The 17,640-nt window shown below is 36.3% G+C and overlaps 1 protein-coding gene across 1 annotated transcript in view; it reads right to left on the bottom strand.

Moving 5' to 3' along the window:
• The window catches only part of TBCK (TBC1 domain containing kinase), a gene marked incomplete at both ends in the record, with an annotated part of 48,855 nt that overhangs the window by 13,907 nt on the left and 17,308 nt on the right, over window positions 1-17,640 (bottom strand). Inside the window, 4 exons of the mRNA XM_009579341.1 lie at window positions 2,833-2,994; window positions 4,402-4,438; window positions 12,793-12,878; window positions 16,918-17,001. Coding sequence (XP_009577636.1) covers window positions 2,833-2,994; window positions 4,402-4,438; window positions 12,793-12,878; window positions 16,918-17,001 — 369 coding nt within the window. The remainder of the gene's footprint in view (window positions 1-2,832; window positions 2,995-4,401; window positions 4,439-12,792; window positions 12,879-16,917; window positions 17,002-17,640) is intronic.

Raw genomic sequence — 17,640 nt, 5'->3', positions numbered from 1 at the left:
TTCCTAATATGCTAGAATATTGTTAAAACTATATAAAAACAAATTAAAATTTCCAATAGAGCTCCCAAAAAAAAGCAAATAATGCCCAATTGTATTGGGTTTATAGATAAAATATGGCCAAAGCTTTGACACAGGCATTGGAAAGGGTTTTCAGAATCAAGTAATCAATAACAGCACTGTGCCCCTTCTTTTTCCTCACATCATTAACTTTTTAAAACAGTAATTGAAACTGTGTTATATGCAGTAAACTGGAAATAAAGCAGTTTTGTGTTGTTTGGTGGTTTTCTTTTTTTTTTTAAACTTTAAATATACATTTTTAGAAATAGCTACTCTAAAAGCAAGAAATCTTAAAAAAGTGTTCCACAAAGTTGCAAGATTGCAGTAAAATAGCTTTATCAGTCTGGAAAGAAAGTCACTTTCACTGGCAGCCTGAGATAAGCCATTCCAGTGCACAGAAAGCTTAAAAACCACAGGAGTTTCAGACTGTTGAGCAACAATTGATTTTAGACTGAAATTATTGCAGATGTTTTGAACAACATAATCTCTTCCTCAGGATGACCCGTTTCAGGTGAAGGTTGTTTGTAAATTACTTTCAGAAAATTCTCAGGCATGGCACACAATTTATTTTAACCAAAATAACAGAAGTCCTGTTTGGAAGACACAGGTGACAAAAAGCATAAGCAATTCAATACTTCTTAACCAGAAATAAGGCTCAGGTCAGAAGGAGAAGGCACAAGGCTCTGATAATTATGTGTTCAAAGAAGTTACTGATTACAGTTAGACTAATAACATTTAACTTTTAAGTCTCACTAGGATCGTCTTCCATCCTCATTCTTTTTTCCCTTAGTAGTCAGTTTATGATATGCTTTGGATTCATCTCACAATATTCAATCGTGCCACTGTTGACATGCAAAATGTTGCAGACATCACCAACATTAAAAAAAATGATGAATCTTTTCAGAAATTGAAACACCACACTTTTCTGAAAAGAAACACCATTCTATCAAAACATTTCCTACCAGAGTATTAGCAAAATTGTCACAATCAGCAGAAAGCATGTATTTCATAACACTACAGACTTCAGTGATTTAATTTTATTATATAAACAGACATGTATTATGAGAACTAATGTGTTCTTACACATGACCTCAGCATAAAGTACTCCAAATGTCAGTAAATCAGCTAGTTCAAGATAAATTGGAATACATAATTTAGAACCACTCAAGGGAAAAAAATAGGGAGAAATGACCTTAGGCAAGAAAATAATTTAAATATTAAGGAATCTATATTTAACTAAGACATACAGCTAATAGATGAGGAGGAGGGAAGGGGGAGAGAGGGAATCTTTTAGTTTAGCACTCACCTTTCAGACCATCTGAAGATATCCAGTTAAATTTAATAAGGGCATTTGAAATGACTAAGCATATAGACTGCAAAATTAAAAACCCCACACCATACGGAACAGCCTAATTAAATTTCTCATAAATTGAAAAATACAGTAGCAATTGCATAGTATATGCTAAACTGAAAGGTAGCAGAAAAGCAAAATTTTGAAATCCGGACACATGTTCAAGGGTATACAGTGAGAGACAGAATGTGTGACAATAACATTTAGACAAATCACAGAGCTTCATCTGTAAGGACTTACTGAACTTCTGAGAACTGATTTATGCAACTATGAACTTAGCCTCAGCCTGCTTGCTGCCATATCCTAGACTATTGCTAACCTCTGTAAACTCTGCAGTTGTGCAGACTGCCACACTTAACAAGAGCTTTTAAGCTTAAATGCTCTTCCAAACTTGATTCTCTCATTCAGTTCTTCTGAAAAAGAATTTTTGTTTAAATGAATTACGAATTATTGAATTGCACATATGGTGCAATCTATAACTAGCCCAGGCATTAGCCAAAAGTTGAAGTTATCTTAAGAAAGGCCACACAATTAAAACAGTGTCACCTCTTAACCAAGACCTATATTATGTTAGTAAGATCTGGGTTGGGAGAAGGAATTAATACAAGAACATAAGTATGTTCTGGATGCAGTAGCCTGCCACTTCATGTGGTATGTAAATATTAGTCCATCACAAATGGAAGCACATCTTTCAGTTAACAGGGCTTACTCAGTCAAATGCATTCTACTGTCTCACTAGAAACTTCCTCAGAAATAAGACCCAAACTTCATGGTTAACTGCAATTTTTTTTTTTTTTTTTTTTTAAATTGATGCAACACTTGCTTGTATGGATAAGTCAACCACCTCCCACTGAACAAGAAGATAGAACTTCTGCACAATGATTATGCAGCCTCCGATCTGATTTTGAGGGTTCTTTTGAAAACTTTACATTTCAAATGGAAACTGAAACAGAGCAATTCCAATGGCTTCTATACTGCTTTCCCCAATCCTTTTACATTAATTGCTTCCATAGCAAAAGTTTAATTATTTTTGAAAGGAAAACAGGCTAGTACCAGCAAAGTGGAAAAGCACTGTTCAGAACAGCACTAAATTTTTTTCATTAAGAAATCCTACCAACTGGATTGTTTCTATACATGGCATGTCTACAGTCGCTTATGAATTATTTAAAATTGTTCTAAATTTCACAAGAAAGTACTCCAGCCTTCACCTGCAAATAATAATAAGCTCACCCAATTCTTGCTGATGACAGCAAAAAGACTTCTACTAAGTTCATCAAGCTGTATTTAAGACCTACACACTCTGACAGTGAGTTTGCCTAAATCTACGATGATTTCAAAACACACGTAAGACATGCAAGCACATACTTTCTTCAGCAACACACTGGGGAAGACAGAGAAAGAGGAAAAAATAGTTTTCTCTGTACCTGGCAAGTCTGAAAAAAGGAGAATGCATTCATTGAATCCATTAGCCAGAAGACGATCCCTCAGTTGTTGAAGTATTGCAACTCCAATACAGAACGGGAAGGAAGAATTTCCAAGCAGTAACGTATCCCACAAGTGAAAAATTTTGTGCAAAGGAAACACATCTGCATGAGGAACAAGCACAATAAAAAAAAGCTGTAAGCATGTAAGTTGATAAAAACATATACACACATGCACACTCTTAAGGAGTTGCCTATATACTTTTTTCCTCTCCTGTCTTAGGGTTATTTATTTTTTATTTGGGAGCAAAAAGGACTCAGCCTGTTTAGAAACAGGTTTGTCTTCATATGCAGTTTGACTATTTTGGAAATCATCTGTGTCTCCTTTCATTATTAAATACTTAGAAATGTGCAGTTTTCAGATTTCAAACACACACAAAATTAGGCAATTTATTTTTCTTTTGGTACAGTGCAATTATGCATTAGGACACGCATATCAGTTTTTCCAATAGTACAAAGACACTAATGAGTTAATCCGTAAGCTCAACTACTTAAAATTAGACAAGAAAATGAGCAGAATAGACCAAAAATTGGCTGAATAAAGGAAAGACAAGAAGAAAGGCCTGTTAAAAATAGAAACATTTTATATATAAACCTGAAGGTGGGTCTCCTAAAATAAGCTATCCTTCAACTAAATAGTCCTAAGATTTTATTGCAATTCATTGCCAAGGAAACCATCTCCTTGGCTTTCCCAAGGTGGTGATTCTCATGAAAGTTTTAGAAGAATGGACAACTGCAAGAACCAGTGCTTTACAGTCAAGATCTTTAGAAATTGCAATCAAGAATCTCACATTAAATTCTTTGATATTTCATCAGAGAAATAATCCATCAGCTCTTTTAATCCTGCCATTTTTTTTTTTTTTTAAATTCAAAGTTTGCCAATGTTGGCATGAAATGAAAAAAATCACAGAGATCTTTGAGGAAAGAAGATTTTGAATTGCTTCCTAGACTTGCTTTATTAACTCTGTCCCCTTTCATTAAAAGCTCACCGAATTATAAAGCTCTTTTTGTTCCTAACATCCATGCACAAATATCATAGTAAACTAGTGCTAGTAGAATACCAAAGTGTCAAAGTGCAATAAAAAATCTTGTTTTGTTGGCCTTCAAAACCAAAGTTACTCTCTTTCTTACATTATCTGGGTGAGGGCAGGGGAAGGTGGTGAGGTTTGGTTTTGGTTTTGTTTTTTTAACTATTATTATATCTTTTTCCAGTAGATAACAGCTTCCTTTGCATACTCCCTAAATACTGCATGCATAAAATAATCCAGTTCAAATTTAATATAATACTTCAAAAAAAAAAAAAAAGAAAATGCTAATTATTGTCAAATCAGGGTAGAAAGTATGTGACAGGCACTGTTGAGACTCAAATCGCAACACACATCCTTGCAAGTTACAAGTGACCTACTAAAGGACAGGCACATCACACCAATTAGGAAGGCTCTAGATGAAAAAGTGAGAAAAAATATGCTTAAGAAATACAAGAACATTTAATCAGAGAAAAAGAATACTCACGTGTAAACATTGTAAGAAACCAAGGAATAGCATAAAGCTGCAAAAGGTGGTGGTGGGGGGAAGAGAACAAAAAAATGTTTCATTAAGAGCTGAAGTTATTTGTGACAATTGCCTACCACATTAAAAATTGCCTAGCTTGGCATGAATGTATTTAAAATGGGAAATAACTGCAGCGGCAGAACCACTATCATACAACTTTTAGCCCCTCAGAGAAGCTTTTTCCTCCACCAGCTCCCCATTCTCATCTCTTCCAAATTACTGGTTTGTGATACTGTATCGAAAACAATAACAAAAACAACCACCATCCTCAGTAGGCTCATGTTTGCAAACCCCCCCCCCCCAAAGTCTTAAAGAACTCAAAAACATGCTCTATTAAACTGTCAGAGTTCTCACCTTACACATATATACTGCTAAGTGAAAATTAGCAAAGGATGCCTGAACAAGCATAAAACAACTTGATTCAATAGATCTTTTTGACTATGGAAAAAAACCTGGTTCTATATAAATAATTAAAAGTGCAAATCACAATTTCCAACAAAAAAATTAACAATATCTACTTTTTTCTCTTATGTTGGTATTTATTAAAATGTATACTTGTCAGTGAAAGGCATTAAGAACAGTTTCATTCTCAAAAGCATATCGTGTCAGTTCCTAACACCTTAAGCATTTATGTTGTTGTTCTGTGACCTTTAAAGGCAGGCGTCAACTGAAGAATTTAAGGCTGCTTCAGCACTTATACTACTATGAGTCTAAGAACTTGTGTTGCTGCAATGACTACAGAAACCTTCCAGTTTCTGCAAACTTTCATACTCATGACATCAATAGAGAAAATTCAGTATGCATTAGAAGAACTAAGCATTTATGACACTTTAAGAGTTTCTCAATTTTCACTGAAGTATTTAGCGTGTTGGAAGGCCACAGAATCTATTTTCATGAAACATCGAACTGCACAGAAAGTCCCCACAAATTAGGAATGCAAGAGCGAGATGGCCATTGTTAAATTTTACGCAGTTTTCCACTTCTGAAAATTTACAGTTAGACATAAAACTTAATATATTACTTTTTAGCTCATAAAATGTGCAAATTAGTCCTCCTATTAAGCTTTCCCGGGAAGTAAGCAAATGAGAAGCAGAAAGCATAATCGATATTATGTTAATAAATTACTACTTATTCCATAAACTCTTAACTGGGTTATGGCACTGATTAAATGATGCACACATTTGCTGAAAAGCTCTTTAGCACAGCTCTCTCTAAATTTTATTCCTACATCTTCACCTGAGCATCTGAGAATATCTGAACCATACTGTCCATAAAACTAAAAAAGCTGTGATAACCAGACTGTTCACCACTTTCAATATTCAGGAGGCTTTTATAAAGCTTGGCCTCCAACCCACCAATTGATTTGAAGGGTTCAAAAACCAAAACATATCCATTTCTATCACCATTTTCATCTTGTAATACATTCATGCTATTTCCCCAAGTATATCTTTGTCATGTTTCAATAGATGGCTCTCTACTGAATAATAACATACCCTGTTCCCTGAAATATCCCCTACAGTGGTTGTTATCAGATAATACCTGTTTACCTGCTTGCTTGTATGCAATATCTTGCTTTCCATGTAGCAGGAAACCAAGCATTCCTAATAGCCTGAGGCTCCTCTTTGCTTGGAGGTACATATTATGCAGACGTCATTTTGAACTACATTACTTCCTTGGTATTTAAAAGCAATTATTTCCTCCTTTTCATATATTCGATTAAAATGTTTAACCAAAGCAGATCCACACTTCCTCCTAATTTCACAAACACCTCTATCTTTCATGCATCTACATAGAAATATACAAGAAAATACACAAAATTTAAAACATTAAACAGATTATTAAATGGTAACAAGGCAAAGCACCGCTTTGCTCTAAACCATCCTCACAAACCTGTTAACAGTGACATGACAAGTAGGTCAACCTATTTAAGTAGAAGGTAGCAGGCAAGTTTTTACTGAAGGGATTTTTCCCTCTGATTTTTACAATTATAATGTTCTAAAACATTCGGTAAACCTGAAGAGATTATGATTACTATTAATAAGCAAGCAAAGAAAAGCCACAACACTGGTGTTATTATTCCACCATGCAAGTCAAACTGAAAAACACATACAAAAAGAACTGCACTGACTTGAAGTCCTCAAATAAACAGGCTACCAAATTCTTATAGTTAAATGACTGCACTTTTAACATACTATTAGTAAATACTGCCCTCTAGCAATCACCGGCTGGAACAGCATTGTGCCATGCTTCTGTACTAATAAGCTGCTGTTAAAGAGGTTTTCAACCCTTCACTACTAAACCCTGAAACGTAACGGGGTTGTGGTTTTCATTGACACTTAACTCTCCGTAGCTGGGAAGCATACCTAATGTTTAACCGAAGTAGCATCTGAACTGCTGGGACAGCCTGAGAATAAGTCACATTAAAATAAGAGCCTGTAAAACCAGTACTTCATTTTTTAGAGTGAGCCTGAGATCAGCAATGCCATAATTACCATTTTGCTTTGCTAGTAAAATACAAACTCTTTTATGCTTTTAAGTAAGGACTTGGACACTTCTTATATATGAAGAACACAGCAGTCCCCTAACATTAGTTCCCATTCAAACAATAAATCCACACGTTTTTTTAGTTACAATTGAAATCTCTTGTCCTTAGACTTGGTTTCATTCTCCATCTTTCCATTATCCCTAGCTGAAGCTTCCTCTCCAGTATGCTCTGCTATGACAAATTCTGCTCAGTACCTGAGCTTGGAGATGCAGTTCATTGTTTTACAACAGGGTGAAGATGTTTACTTGCCCATAGTTAGAAGAGCGTATTTTGAGAAGAGTGCATCTCCCATTAGACATTCAAAGCTCTTAGGGATATTGGCTCAAATCTTGATGAAAGCCTTTCCCATGAGGATTTTGTTATTGCCTGTTATTACTGTTTGGATTGTTTCACTATTTGACTCTCCAGAAGATGAGAGCTTTACACATTTGTGTCTACAGAAGATTGAGATTTCAGTTGTAAAGACAATAGTTTTAAAGATATTTAGGCTCAGGGGATTTTGATTCTAAAGATATTTTAGATGGAATAGCAAGGTGAAAATGAGTGTTAATGTTTGTTGGTGGGGATGGTAGGGAGTATTAAAAGGCATACACAAGCTTCTTGCTGTGTGAAAAGTCCGTAAGAATAAAGTAGCTGTCCTGTATGATCCAGGTGCACGTTATGAACATCATAAGGCAGCTACAGTGAAGCTATGCACCTGATTGCAGGATAATGAAATTGAATTATTTAAAATTGAAGGTTTGAGTTTTCAAAACATTAAAAATGCCAACATTCTTCACAAGTTCTTGTTTGTTATGCATGTATATAAAACTTAAGTTTACCAGAAACCTCTAAGAAAATTCAAAAATCTCTAAGAAAGTTCACTCTCCACGGCTCATAGAAATACAGAGCTGAGCTCAACAACAAATACCTACAGTTTTAAAGATAACGAAGACAACAGGAGTAATCGTCATTCTTGCAGTCTTTTATAGAAGAATCCTCACCTGACCATCTGCCATTCAATGCAGTGTGTTATTTTAAACTGGTAAACTGTCATGTCTTCACCATTATAAAAATAATTTATAGATGGATAACAAAAAAACTATGCTATATAGCATGTATTTCACCCTACTTTCAGTGTTCAAGTATTTTTTATATTGGAGCCTTTCCTTCTCAAAGCTGAAGTCATACTTACAGGAATACAGGAACTACCACAATCAATGGCAACGTGGGCAAGTATTCTACCTCCAACAGTGAGTAGCTCATTTACTTCAGGAGAACATGCTAAAAACCCTGCAACGGACAGTTGTAAGATAGTTTGTCTGCCATGATAACTTGCTCTCTACACACTTTAGGCAGGCACTAGCTTAAATGACAACAGAAAGGATTCAGAAAAGGTATCATATATTTCTTTTCTTATTGAATCGTCCAGTAACAATCCCAGATATTGAAGATCTGTTATGTAATTCAATCTTTCTTTCCAAGCTTACTAAATTAAAAGACCGTTTGACATAGCTACACAGAAAGGTGGTCAAACAAAGAATGAAAGAATGATCCTCAGCTAAAAGGAATCCTTCACCCTTGGGACATCCCCCTGCCCTGCTTCCTGTCACAACCCCCTCCCCACACCCCACTCCCCTTCCTCCCCCCTCCGCCGTGGTCATCCTCACCAAGTAGAGTGAACCCAGGCCCCGGCCCGGCGCTGCCACTCAACGAACATACAAAACAAGTCGCCCATTAGCGGGGAGAGAATCCGCCCCCCCTTCCCCCATAAACCCCTTCTCCCTCCAGCAACAAAAGTTCAAGGTCCTGCTTTCTTTCTTAAAAGCACTTTAAAGGAGAATTTGTATTTTTTATATACATTTTATAATTTTGTACATATTGTTAGAAGGTCTGCCATTTTTAAGAGATCTCGTATTGACCAAAAGGGGGGCTTTGAAGTGTATCTCTCTTGTTACCTGTCTCTGACTTTAGTTGTGGTGTGACCAGGCCCCAGCCATTATCTCAAAGGAGAATAAAACAAAATTTTGTTAAAAAATTAAAAAAAAAAAAAAAGACAAGAAAAAAAAAATTACAATCTCATTCTGAGCATTCCAGTAACTTTTTTGGCATATGTACTTTAGCTGTACCATAAATCATGGGTTGCATGAAGTGGCAAGGCCAAAGATACAAAGGTTTTTTCCTTTTTTTATCCTGTCTATGAAGTTGCTGTTTATTTTTTTTTTTCTTTTTTTTCGGCCTATTTGATGTATGTGTGAAACAACGTTGTCCAACAATAAACCGGAATTTTATTTTGCTGAGTTGTCCTAGCAAGGCTGCCTCCCAACTGCTGCTTTTTGTTTTAATTTTCATTTGTTAAGAAAAATTTTTTTTGCTCTCTACAGCTTCCCGAGGAGGGGAAGTGGAGAGGGAGGTGCTGAGCTCTTCTCCCTGGGATCCAGTGACAGCATGCGTCGGAATGGTTCAAAGCTGCGTCAAGGGAGGTTCAGACTGAACATTAGGAAGCATTTTTTCACTGAGAGGGTGGTGAGACACTGGAACAGGCTTCCTAGAGAGGTGGTCGATGCCCCCAGCCTGTCAGCGTTTAAGAGGCATTTGGACAATGCCCTTAACAACATGCTTTAACTTGGTCAGCCCTGAATTGGTCAGGCAGTTGGACTAGATGATCACTGTAGGCCCCTTCGAACTGAAACAGTCTATTCTATAAAACCCCGATCTTCCACCTTCATGTTCTGTTTTCGAAATACATACACACATACTTAGCTTCAAGCCTATGTGGTGCCTACACAATTAATCATGTATTTAAATGCTACAGAAAGGTGCAAAAATGTTTTGATGATTGGGGATGCAAAGAGAATGCAGACTGAGTCCAATTTTTAATATTAGATTCTACCCCTCTATATGCACCTACACAAACAAAATTTGAAGAACGATCACTTTCCTCACAAGATAAAAATACCAGCAAGAAACATCTCCCCCAGATTCACCACTAGGTAATCGTGTAACAGAACAGACAGAGATAAAGTATTTCAATTGCAGGATTTTTGATTCTCAGTTAGATGAAGCCCTATTACCGCCACCTCCTGCATATCACCAAAACCAAGCTAAGGTATCTATGACTGCAGCTCCAGCACGATGATATTAAGTAACTGCAGCCAGACTTTGTCACCTCTGTTAATGGCCAGCTGACAACTGTGCCTAGCTTCCATAATTTGCAGCTGAAAGCCCTTTAGAATAATTTATGGCTATCGTTACCCTTTTAGTAATGTAGCACATTTCCTTGTTTTTCTTCAGTTCAAAACGGTCTGCTGTTGATGTCAGAATTATTCAGTAAAAAACAGAACGTGTTATAAAGCATTATATAGGGTGGAGGGGATTATAAACTTTGGGAGAGTGAGCAAAGAACTGTAAGATTCACCGTATATATCCCTCTATTTACATGTAAATCACATAGCCATGGCAATGTACTTAATCCAGGCACCGCATCATCTAACGATATTCCAACTATTCAAGCTTCAGCAGTGTTCAATATTCTGAGATCTACGTGACCCGAAGCTAATGGGAAGGGTGCCAGGAAACACCATCTTCCCTGCATTGGAGCCTCCGTTTCAATGATGAAAGATTAATCAGGGTTTACTTTGATAGGATTAGTACTCAAGCACAAAACTCTGGTTCAGATCTCATTACTACAGTGCATATCCTTCACCTTGATGGATCCTGTGCTGTCTTGTTACAGGTACAAAAATCACATCTCTCACTAACCTAAAAGGCAGAACAACTTCTATTTATATAAAAAAAAAAACCACAACAAACCACAGATGATTTAGAAAGGACAACCTCTCTTCAGAGGTTAAGGTTAATTTTAGAACTAGCGTTTGTATTCAATGCAAGTTGTTGTTTGTTTTGTTTTTTTTTTAAATATGTCTGTTTTGTAATTATTTACTGCATTACCTAATCATCTCTGGACTGTAACACTTAGAGACAAGGCTCACATTTGACTATGTGCTGTCCAATGACTAGCACAACACAATAACTAAAATATAACAAAACAGGTGATTTTAAACTATTGCATCTGACTTGCACCTTGGAAGTGTTCAGTAGAGCATTATAACTGTGTAAGCAGACACTAGGAGCTGCTGAAAGCTAACACCCAAGATGCCCTCATGTAGCTTAGTAGCAGAAGTGGGGACCTGTAAGGTGGTCCGGGAAATTACATCTCTACCTCTTCAGTGGGAACTAATATCCTGTACAAAATACACAGAGGAATTGCTTTGGTCATCCACAGCCTTTAACAAGTAAGTTCCAAGGGCATTTACATAGTCATGCTGCAAAATTGATTCTCCCTCAGGAACTTAAGCGTTGCTGCTAGCCATGCCCTTTATGCCCCCAAATATTTAGGCTTTCTACAGATGAATGTTCTCCCTTCTCCCCACCTTCCCTTCATTTTCCTCCCACCCGCCCTCTTCAGATGTGGGTCATCAGCAATACGTGTGGCCTTCTCAAACATCTCTGTTTATAATGCAATACACTGTCTTTCTTTTCTGCTCATTTTAATGCCACAGTATCTTTTAAATTTGTATCATTCATAAACAACATTATTACATTAAAAACACCTCTACAAATGAAAGCATGTATTAACTTTTCCATTACAATCTTTGTAAACAGTGATAATGAGTATCTGCCAGTCCCAAAGACACACAAATTCACCCAGGAATTGTGTACAACAAATGACTTTCAGAGGCTTGGCCTTGCTGCCTCAACTTAAAGCATTTCCTAATAAGCATAAGGCTTTTCTGATAAAATAAGCTTTATATTGGTTGTAGAAGAAATGCATATAAATTTCTTATTTATGAAATTTATATTTCTACATCAACATCTCCTGATTTCAGTCTCCTTCTTCCATTTTGACCTCTCAGTCATCATCTGTTCTTACGACCAACTTGTAATTACAGAATTTCTAAATGTCAAATATATCATGATATAGACCATATCAATTAACAATGTTCTCTCTATAGCCTTGACTAAACCTACTTTTCAAAAACATCAGCCATAAACTTCAATAATGCTATAGTAGGGAGACAAACATTTTTACAGAGTATTATCTTGGCTTTCTGGACTACACATGCCTCTCTAAACAAAGGAGGAAAGCTTACTATTTACAATGATAGCTAGAAGTGGGGGTCTAAAAAAGGCCTTGTTTTACTTTTTCCAACATACCCCTCCCTCTCTACTACATTTTGGCTGTGTTCTCAGTTTTCATTTTCCTCCATCTTACAGACTTCTTCCAAGGAAAGCATAAAACTTAGACACAAGTCATGCACTTGTCCAATGTTTCTGATAGACTCCAAGAAATGACTGCTAAGCATTTTCCGAGGTCTGATATATACACAGATTAACTATCACTTGCACATATTTTTTGTATTACTTGCAAACTGATGTGTCTTTTGTGTTAAATGACGGCATTTAATTAGATTGCAGAAATTGTGCTATTAATCATTTATGGCCACATTAATTTTTGTATATTAATCCACACTTTAAAAATGAAATTATATACATCTTTTAAGATGAATCTGTAAGATGTAATAACTGACTAGTAGTACCTTTATTGTATTTACCATGCCAACAGAATGGGAAGGACTGAGGTATGTAAAACAACAATCAAAACTTTACCATTTTATCAGCATACTCAGAAAGGTCCATTAATATGCAAGTTTCACTTATGTCAAACTGCTACTGAAACAGTCTGGAAAGGCATCTCATCCTAGTTGCCCTCATTTTCCAGTTCTTACTTTCTTTGAACAATACTTATAAGAACCCTTAGCACTTACATCTGGAATAAAACCGATTTCATTAAGGTGGTTACTCAGCTCTGGATCATGAAACGCAATCATCTGGGAAAACACCGTCAGGTATTCTGAAATGACAAGCAAATTCAAGATCATCGTCAAAACCACAAGCCACCACATGCTGCTAGCTCACAATAGAGCTGTAGAAATAAAGAACACTTTTTTTTTAAAAATTCTTTTTTTTAAAACCTATAATAAACCAGCAAGTGAATACCACTACTTGTCACCATTATATTCAATGCAGAGGAAGAGAGGTTTCATTTCTCTTCCTTAGTACTTCTCAATTGGGATTTTCAACAATGGTTTACTTGGTTCATACTTAGGTTGTGATGTATGTTCGACAAGCCACAAGACACTGATGGAAGCAAATTAGAACAAGACTGTTCCAAGGATTTTTAAGACCCAAACTTTTTTAGTGATACACAAAGTTTTACTCTTTAAATTATATTCTGTGTGATTTCTTTCCTACAAAGTTAGATTTTGTAATCCAGAAGTTGAGGTTTTAAGGCAATGGAGCTTTAAGGTTACCATTTCCATGATCAGTAACATCTTAATTTGTGGTTTTTGGAACAGATTAAGGAGAAATACTTATTGTAAAAGATAAAATTTATTACATCTTCAGCATGGCACATTAGGCTGACAGGTACAATTTCATTAAGTTGTCTAAATAACACTTGCTTTTAATTGGAAGAGAAGCAGACAGAAGAACACAGACACTGACAGATTTCTCTCTCTCTGTTCTGCCCCTCTCCCAATTTTGTCCACACTGCCATATGCTTTGTTAGAAGGAAGATGAAGAGGCAGTAACATTGCAATTTCGTAACAGATGGCCATTCTTTTTCCTCCATGCTCCCAAGAAGACAGTAATTAGGGCCGAGACAGCCAGTTGAGGGGAGGGAGAGAGACAGAGACAGATCAGATCAGAACATGCTGACATCTCAATGCTCCACAGAATATAAGCCCCCAAACACCAAGTCCACACAGCTCCACAACTTAGCCATCCAGAGTTACCTTTGCTTCCTTTAATGCCTATTGTAAGGACTAGATGCCTACTACTGTCTCTCTTGGGGAGAGCAAATAACTCCCTATTACCCAGTTTGTCTTCATCTCTGAAGTGCCAAAATTAAATTCCAATTCCACTGCTAAGAAGGACAGAAGTGGTTCTGCTGGGATAATTCCATGCACAGACACCTTTATTTAAGAATAGAAGTGGGTCTAAATATTCAGTTGTTTACAGACTCCTATCTTACTTAAATCTTGATTAACTGCACTCAGGTTAGCTTCTCTCAGGTTATGCCAGCAAGTTAAGAATGATCACTCTGTAAAATAATTCTATTTGGACTAGAAATTTTAAAAGCTGATTCTGTCTCAGGAGGACTGATAAACAATGCTCCCACTTTAAGAATACCAGGGAAACAAGCCACAGTCCTACTGCAAATTATACTTGAAAGGATGCCCTATTTTCCAAGGCAAGTTGCAATAAAAATTAAGACCTCTTGAGCCTACTTCAGAATTTCACAACTTTTGCTTCAAGCTGCAAAGACAAAGTGCCAGCACACTAAACCTCTTAGGAAGTTTCTGGGATCTTAAGAGATCATCAGAGATCTCCCCTCTGATGCTGCATTATGATGCTGCATCTCTATTACGCCACAGATGCCCTGGCAGCACTCAGCTGGGGAGTTAAGTGGGTAAAGAGACCCATGCTGAGTTGTGTGTCACCAAGGCCAGACTGCTTTGGAGCTGCTCACATATCTCACATTTTATCAGTTTCAAGCCAAAGTTATTCTTATTCACATGCATACAAGTTACAGAGATAACTGAATACATGCCTTAAATTCATACCATACTACATGATAATAATTTAAGAAAAGTGCATCTCTAAGGTGCATCTTACATCAGTTTTATTTCATGAAACAGCCAGTAATCACAAGTCAGGTATAGCAAACCAGTAATCCTACACATTCAGCCATATGCTGATGAAAACAATTTCACAATCAGCTTCCCTGAAGCACATTTATTTAAAAAATGAAGATTCGTGCCCATGATGGTTCTCTACAGATATACTACAGGTTAATAAATACCATCTTTATTTGACTAGCCAGTCTCATGAAATGTAATTACTGTGTGGGATTACATGGTTAATTAAGGGCCTATTGAGAACACACAAATCTTCACAAAAACATAATGAAAAGCCCATTCTGTTGGTTGGAATTTTATTATATGAATTTTTGTTTTACATAATTGGGCATTCCATACCCAAACCCCTTTAACTGCTCTTGCTTCCTATTTCATGTAAGGAAATACATCTGATAAGCTTAGAAAAAACACCTGTCTTCATTGTATAGTACAAGCTCAGAAATTAGGTATGTTGAACTCTGCAGTTCAAAAGATTCTTCCTGTCCACCCCTACATGGAAGATACAAAGAAGCTAGGAGCTAAAATTGTAGTAGGCAGTTAAATGACACATTGTTAACACTTTCTTCCAACCCAATAAGGCAGTGAAATTACACAGAATTTTTCTTTAAAGCTCTATTTACGCATTGGTGTTTGACATACAACCCTAGAAAGGATTAAATCAGAATACTGAAAGAATCCTAAAAGGTCCCATCTCCCCGAGTCCTTGATGATGCCAGATATTGCACAGGAACGCCTACACTATTTTGATTCACAGAATTCTACTGACCTATATTTCTAACTTTGGCTGATACACATTTTTGTAAAGCCCCTTAGCAACATCATCAGGGAACTCCAGAGAGCAAAAGTATTATTTTATGGAACAGTATACCCCCTTGAGAAAAGTCTTTACCAAGCTATTAATCTTGAAGTCTAAAGCAGTTGTCTCCACAGGAGCATCTGATATAATATACTTACCCTTTTCATCTTTAGACCTTTACTGCCCCTTTTTTCCCAGCAAGCACTCTTTCTTTACAGACAAAAGGATGCAAACAAGTTCTCTTGAATAGTTTTTCCAAACTATTATCTTACATATTCAGTTCATAACACCTCTTACCCATTGTCTTTCATATGTAAACTCCCCTAACCAGTGTTCTCTCCTTATGTTAGCTCTCTCCCTATTATCCAATTTGTAACTGCTTTTATGTCTAATTATTTTTGTTGATCAGTTCTTAATTTCCTTTCTTTTTTGAAGACAAAAAATGACAGACACCATTCCTAAGTTGAGGAGTTTCACAAGTTATACACAAAAGAATTTCTTTAAAAGAAATACAAGGACAGCAAGCCATGCTGAAACCCAGTATTCAATAAACAGTCATAACCACTTGCAATTAAAAACATTCATTACCATCTGATTTTTAACCTACTGATGGCTTTTCAAACAGCTTATTTTGGTTTTTAAAAACTGTCTGCAAGACAAATTATCTTTCCAACACAGACTGTGCCAAGGTGGCTTTCTAGGTCTAGACAATTCCTTCTTCATGTTTCCATGAAACTTACAATTAATTTTCAAGTAGAACGGACATTTACCTCCTAGCCATTGCTTTAATTTCTCTGAGTTACCTATACAGATGTTGAAGACTGAACTATGGAACATTATTCCTCAGGGTTCTCCAACTCCTGTCCTGTATTGAATGACATTATCTTCTATTCAGTAAGAAATTCCCCTCAAACCCGTAACCCTCTGAATACCGTAACTTCCATTTTCTAAGGAGTCCCTAGTTTGTACTGTTCCTCTTCATTTTCCCTCATTGTCAAAATAGCTCCTGTAACAGTATGATTTTGATCACCTGAAGGGTATGTCTTTACAATCTAACATTGGAAAGACTACTTCCTCATTTTACAACTTCGCATGAGCAACTGACTCTTACCTTGGATATTACACAGAAAACTTTGGGTTGTTTTTTTTTTGTGTGTGCAGTTGGGTTTTTTCTCCTGCCTGAATCTTTATCCTCTTCTTCTGTACCTATTTTTCTTGCACAGCTGTTGTTCTTATTTATCTAAAATAAAGCTTTTGAAAGAAATAGGTGGGTATTTCTACAGTATGATTCTAATTGTATTCCAATTTTACAACCTCTTGTAAAAGTGTATTTATATGTCCAGAAATAATTCTACTTCTCTTAGAACTAAGAAAAAATAGAAGAACTTACTTACCTTGAATAACATGAGAATTATCCTTCAGAAAAAAGTTATACAAATACTTGGGGATAAAAGCAGACATGCAGGCATATGCCAGAGCTGAAAGAAATTAGAAAAACGGATGCAACTACAGAGGTAGAAACATAAGTACACCTAAACCAGTTCATTATTAAGCAGATAATAAGCATAAATAGTTAAATCAACCTATACACAAAAGTGATTGTAAAACACATAAAAAGGGCACATCCCTCATTAAAGAATTTTAAAAGCTCCTAAAAAAGTCTCCTTCTGTCACTGAGTAATCAATAAAAAGCTGGACCTGATCTGTTCTCAGTTTATTTCCATACTTCTCAGTGACAAAGTAATGAGATGATGTTTGGAAACCCATGGTGATGTTTGTATCAAAAGTGAAGGTCCTTGGATGAATAAAATTTTAGAAGACAGTTTCAGACAACTGCATTGTTGCAGTCTTCTGGGTTTTCTCCTATAGAACTTACACCCACTTTATGCCCCATCAGACTTGCACCTCGTCTCTTACTTCAGCTCAGAGACTAAAGATGACAGAGTTCAGAAGAAAAAACACAGAGTGGAATATAATTAAAAAATACTGTCAAAAAGATGGACAAAAACATCTTAAATTTCTCAACAGGTCCTTACATACATACCAAATAGACATTAGAGGGTAAAAAACTTAAGTATTTATCCCCTTGATTAATTCCTGGGAACTTGGCTGAGAGA

Source organism: Fulmarus glacialis, unplaced genomic scaffold (genome assembly GCF_000690835.1).
Source record: "Fulmarus glacialis isolate BGI_N327 unplaced genomic scaffold, ASM69083v1 scaffold21666, whole genome shotgun sequence".
NCBI classification, from domain to species: Eukaryota; Metazoa; Chordata; class Aves; order Procellariiformes; family Procellariidae; genus Fulmarus; species Fulmarus glacialis.
The sequence above is the reverse complement of the archived record's forward strand: the minus strand, read 5'-3'. Positions and strand labels throughout refer to the sequence as shown.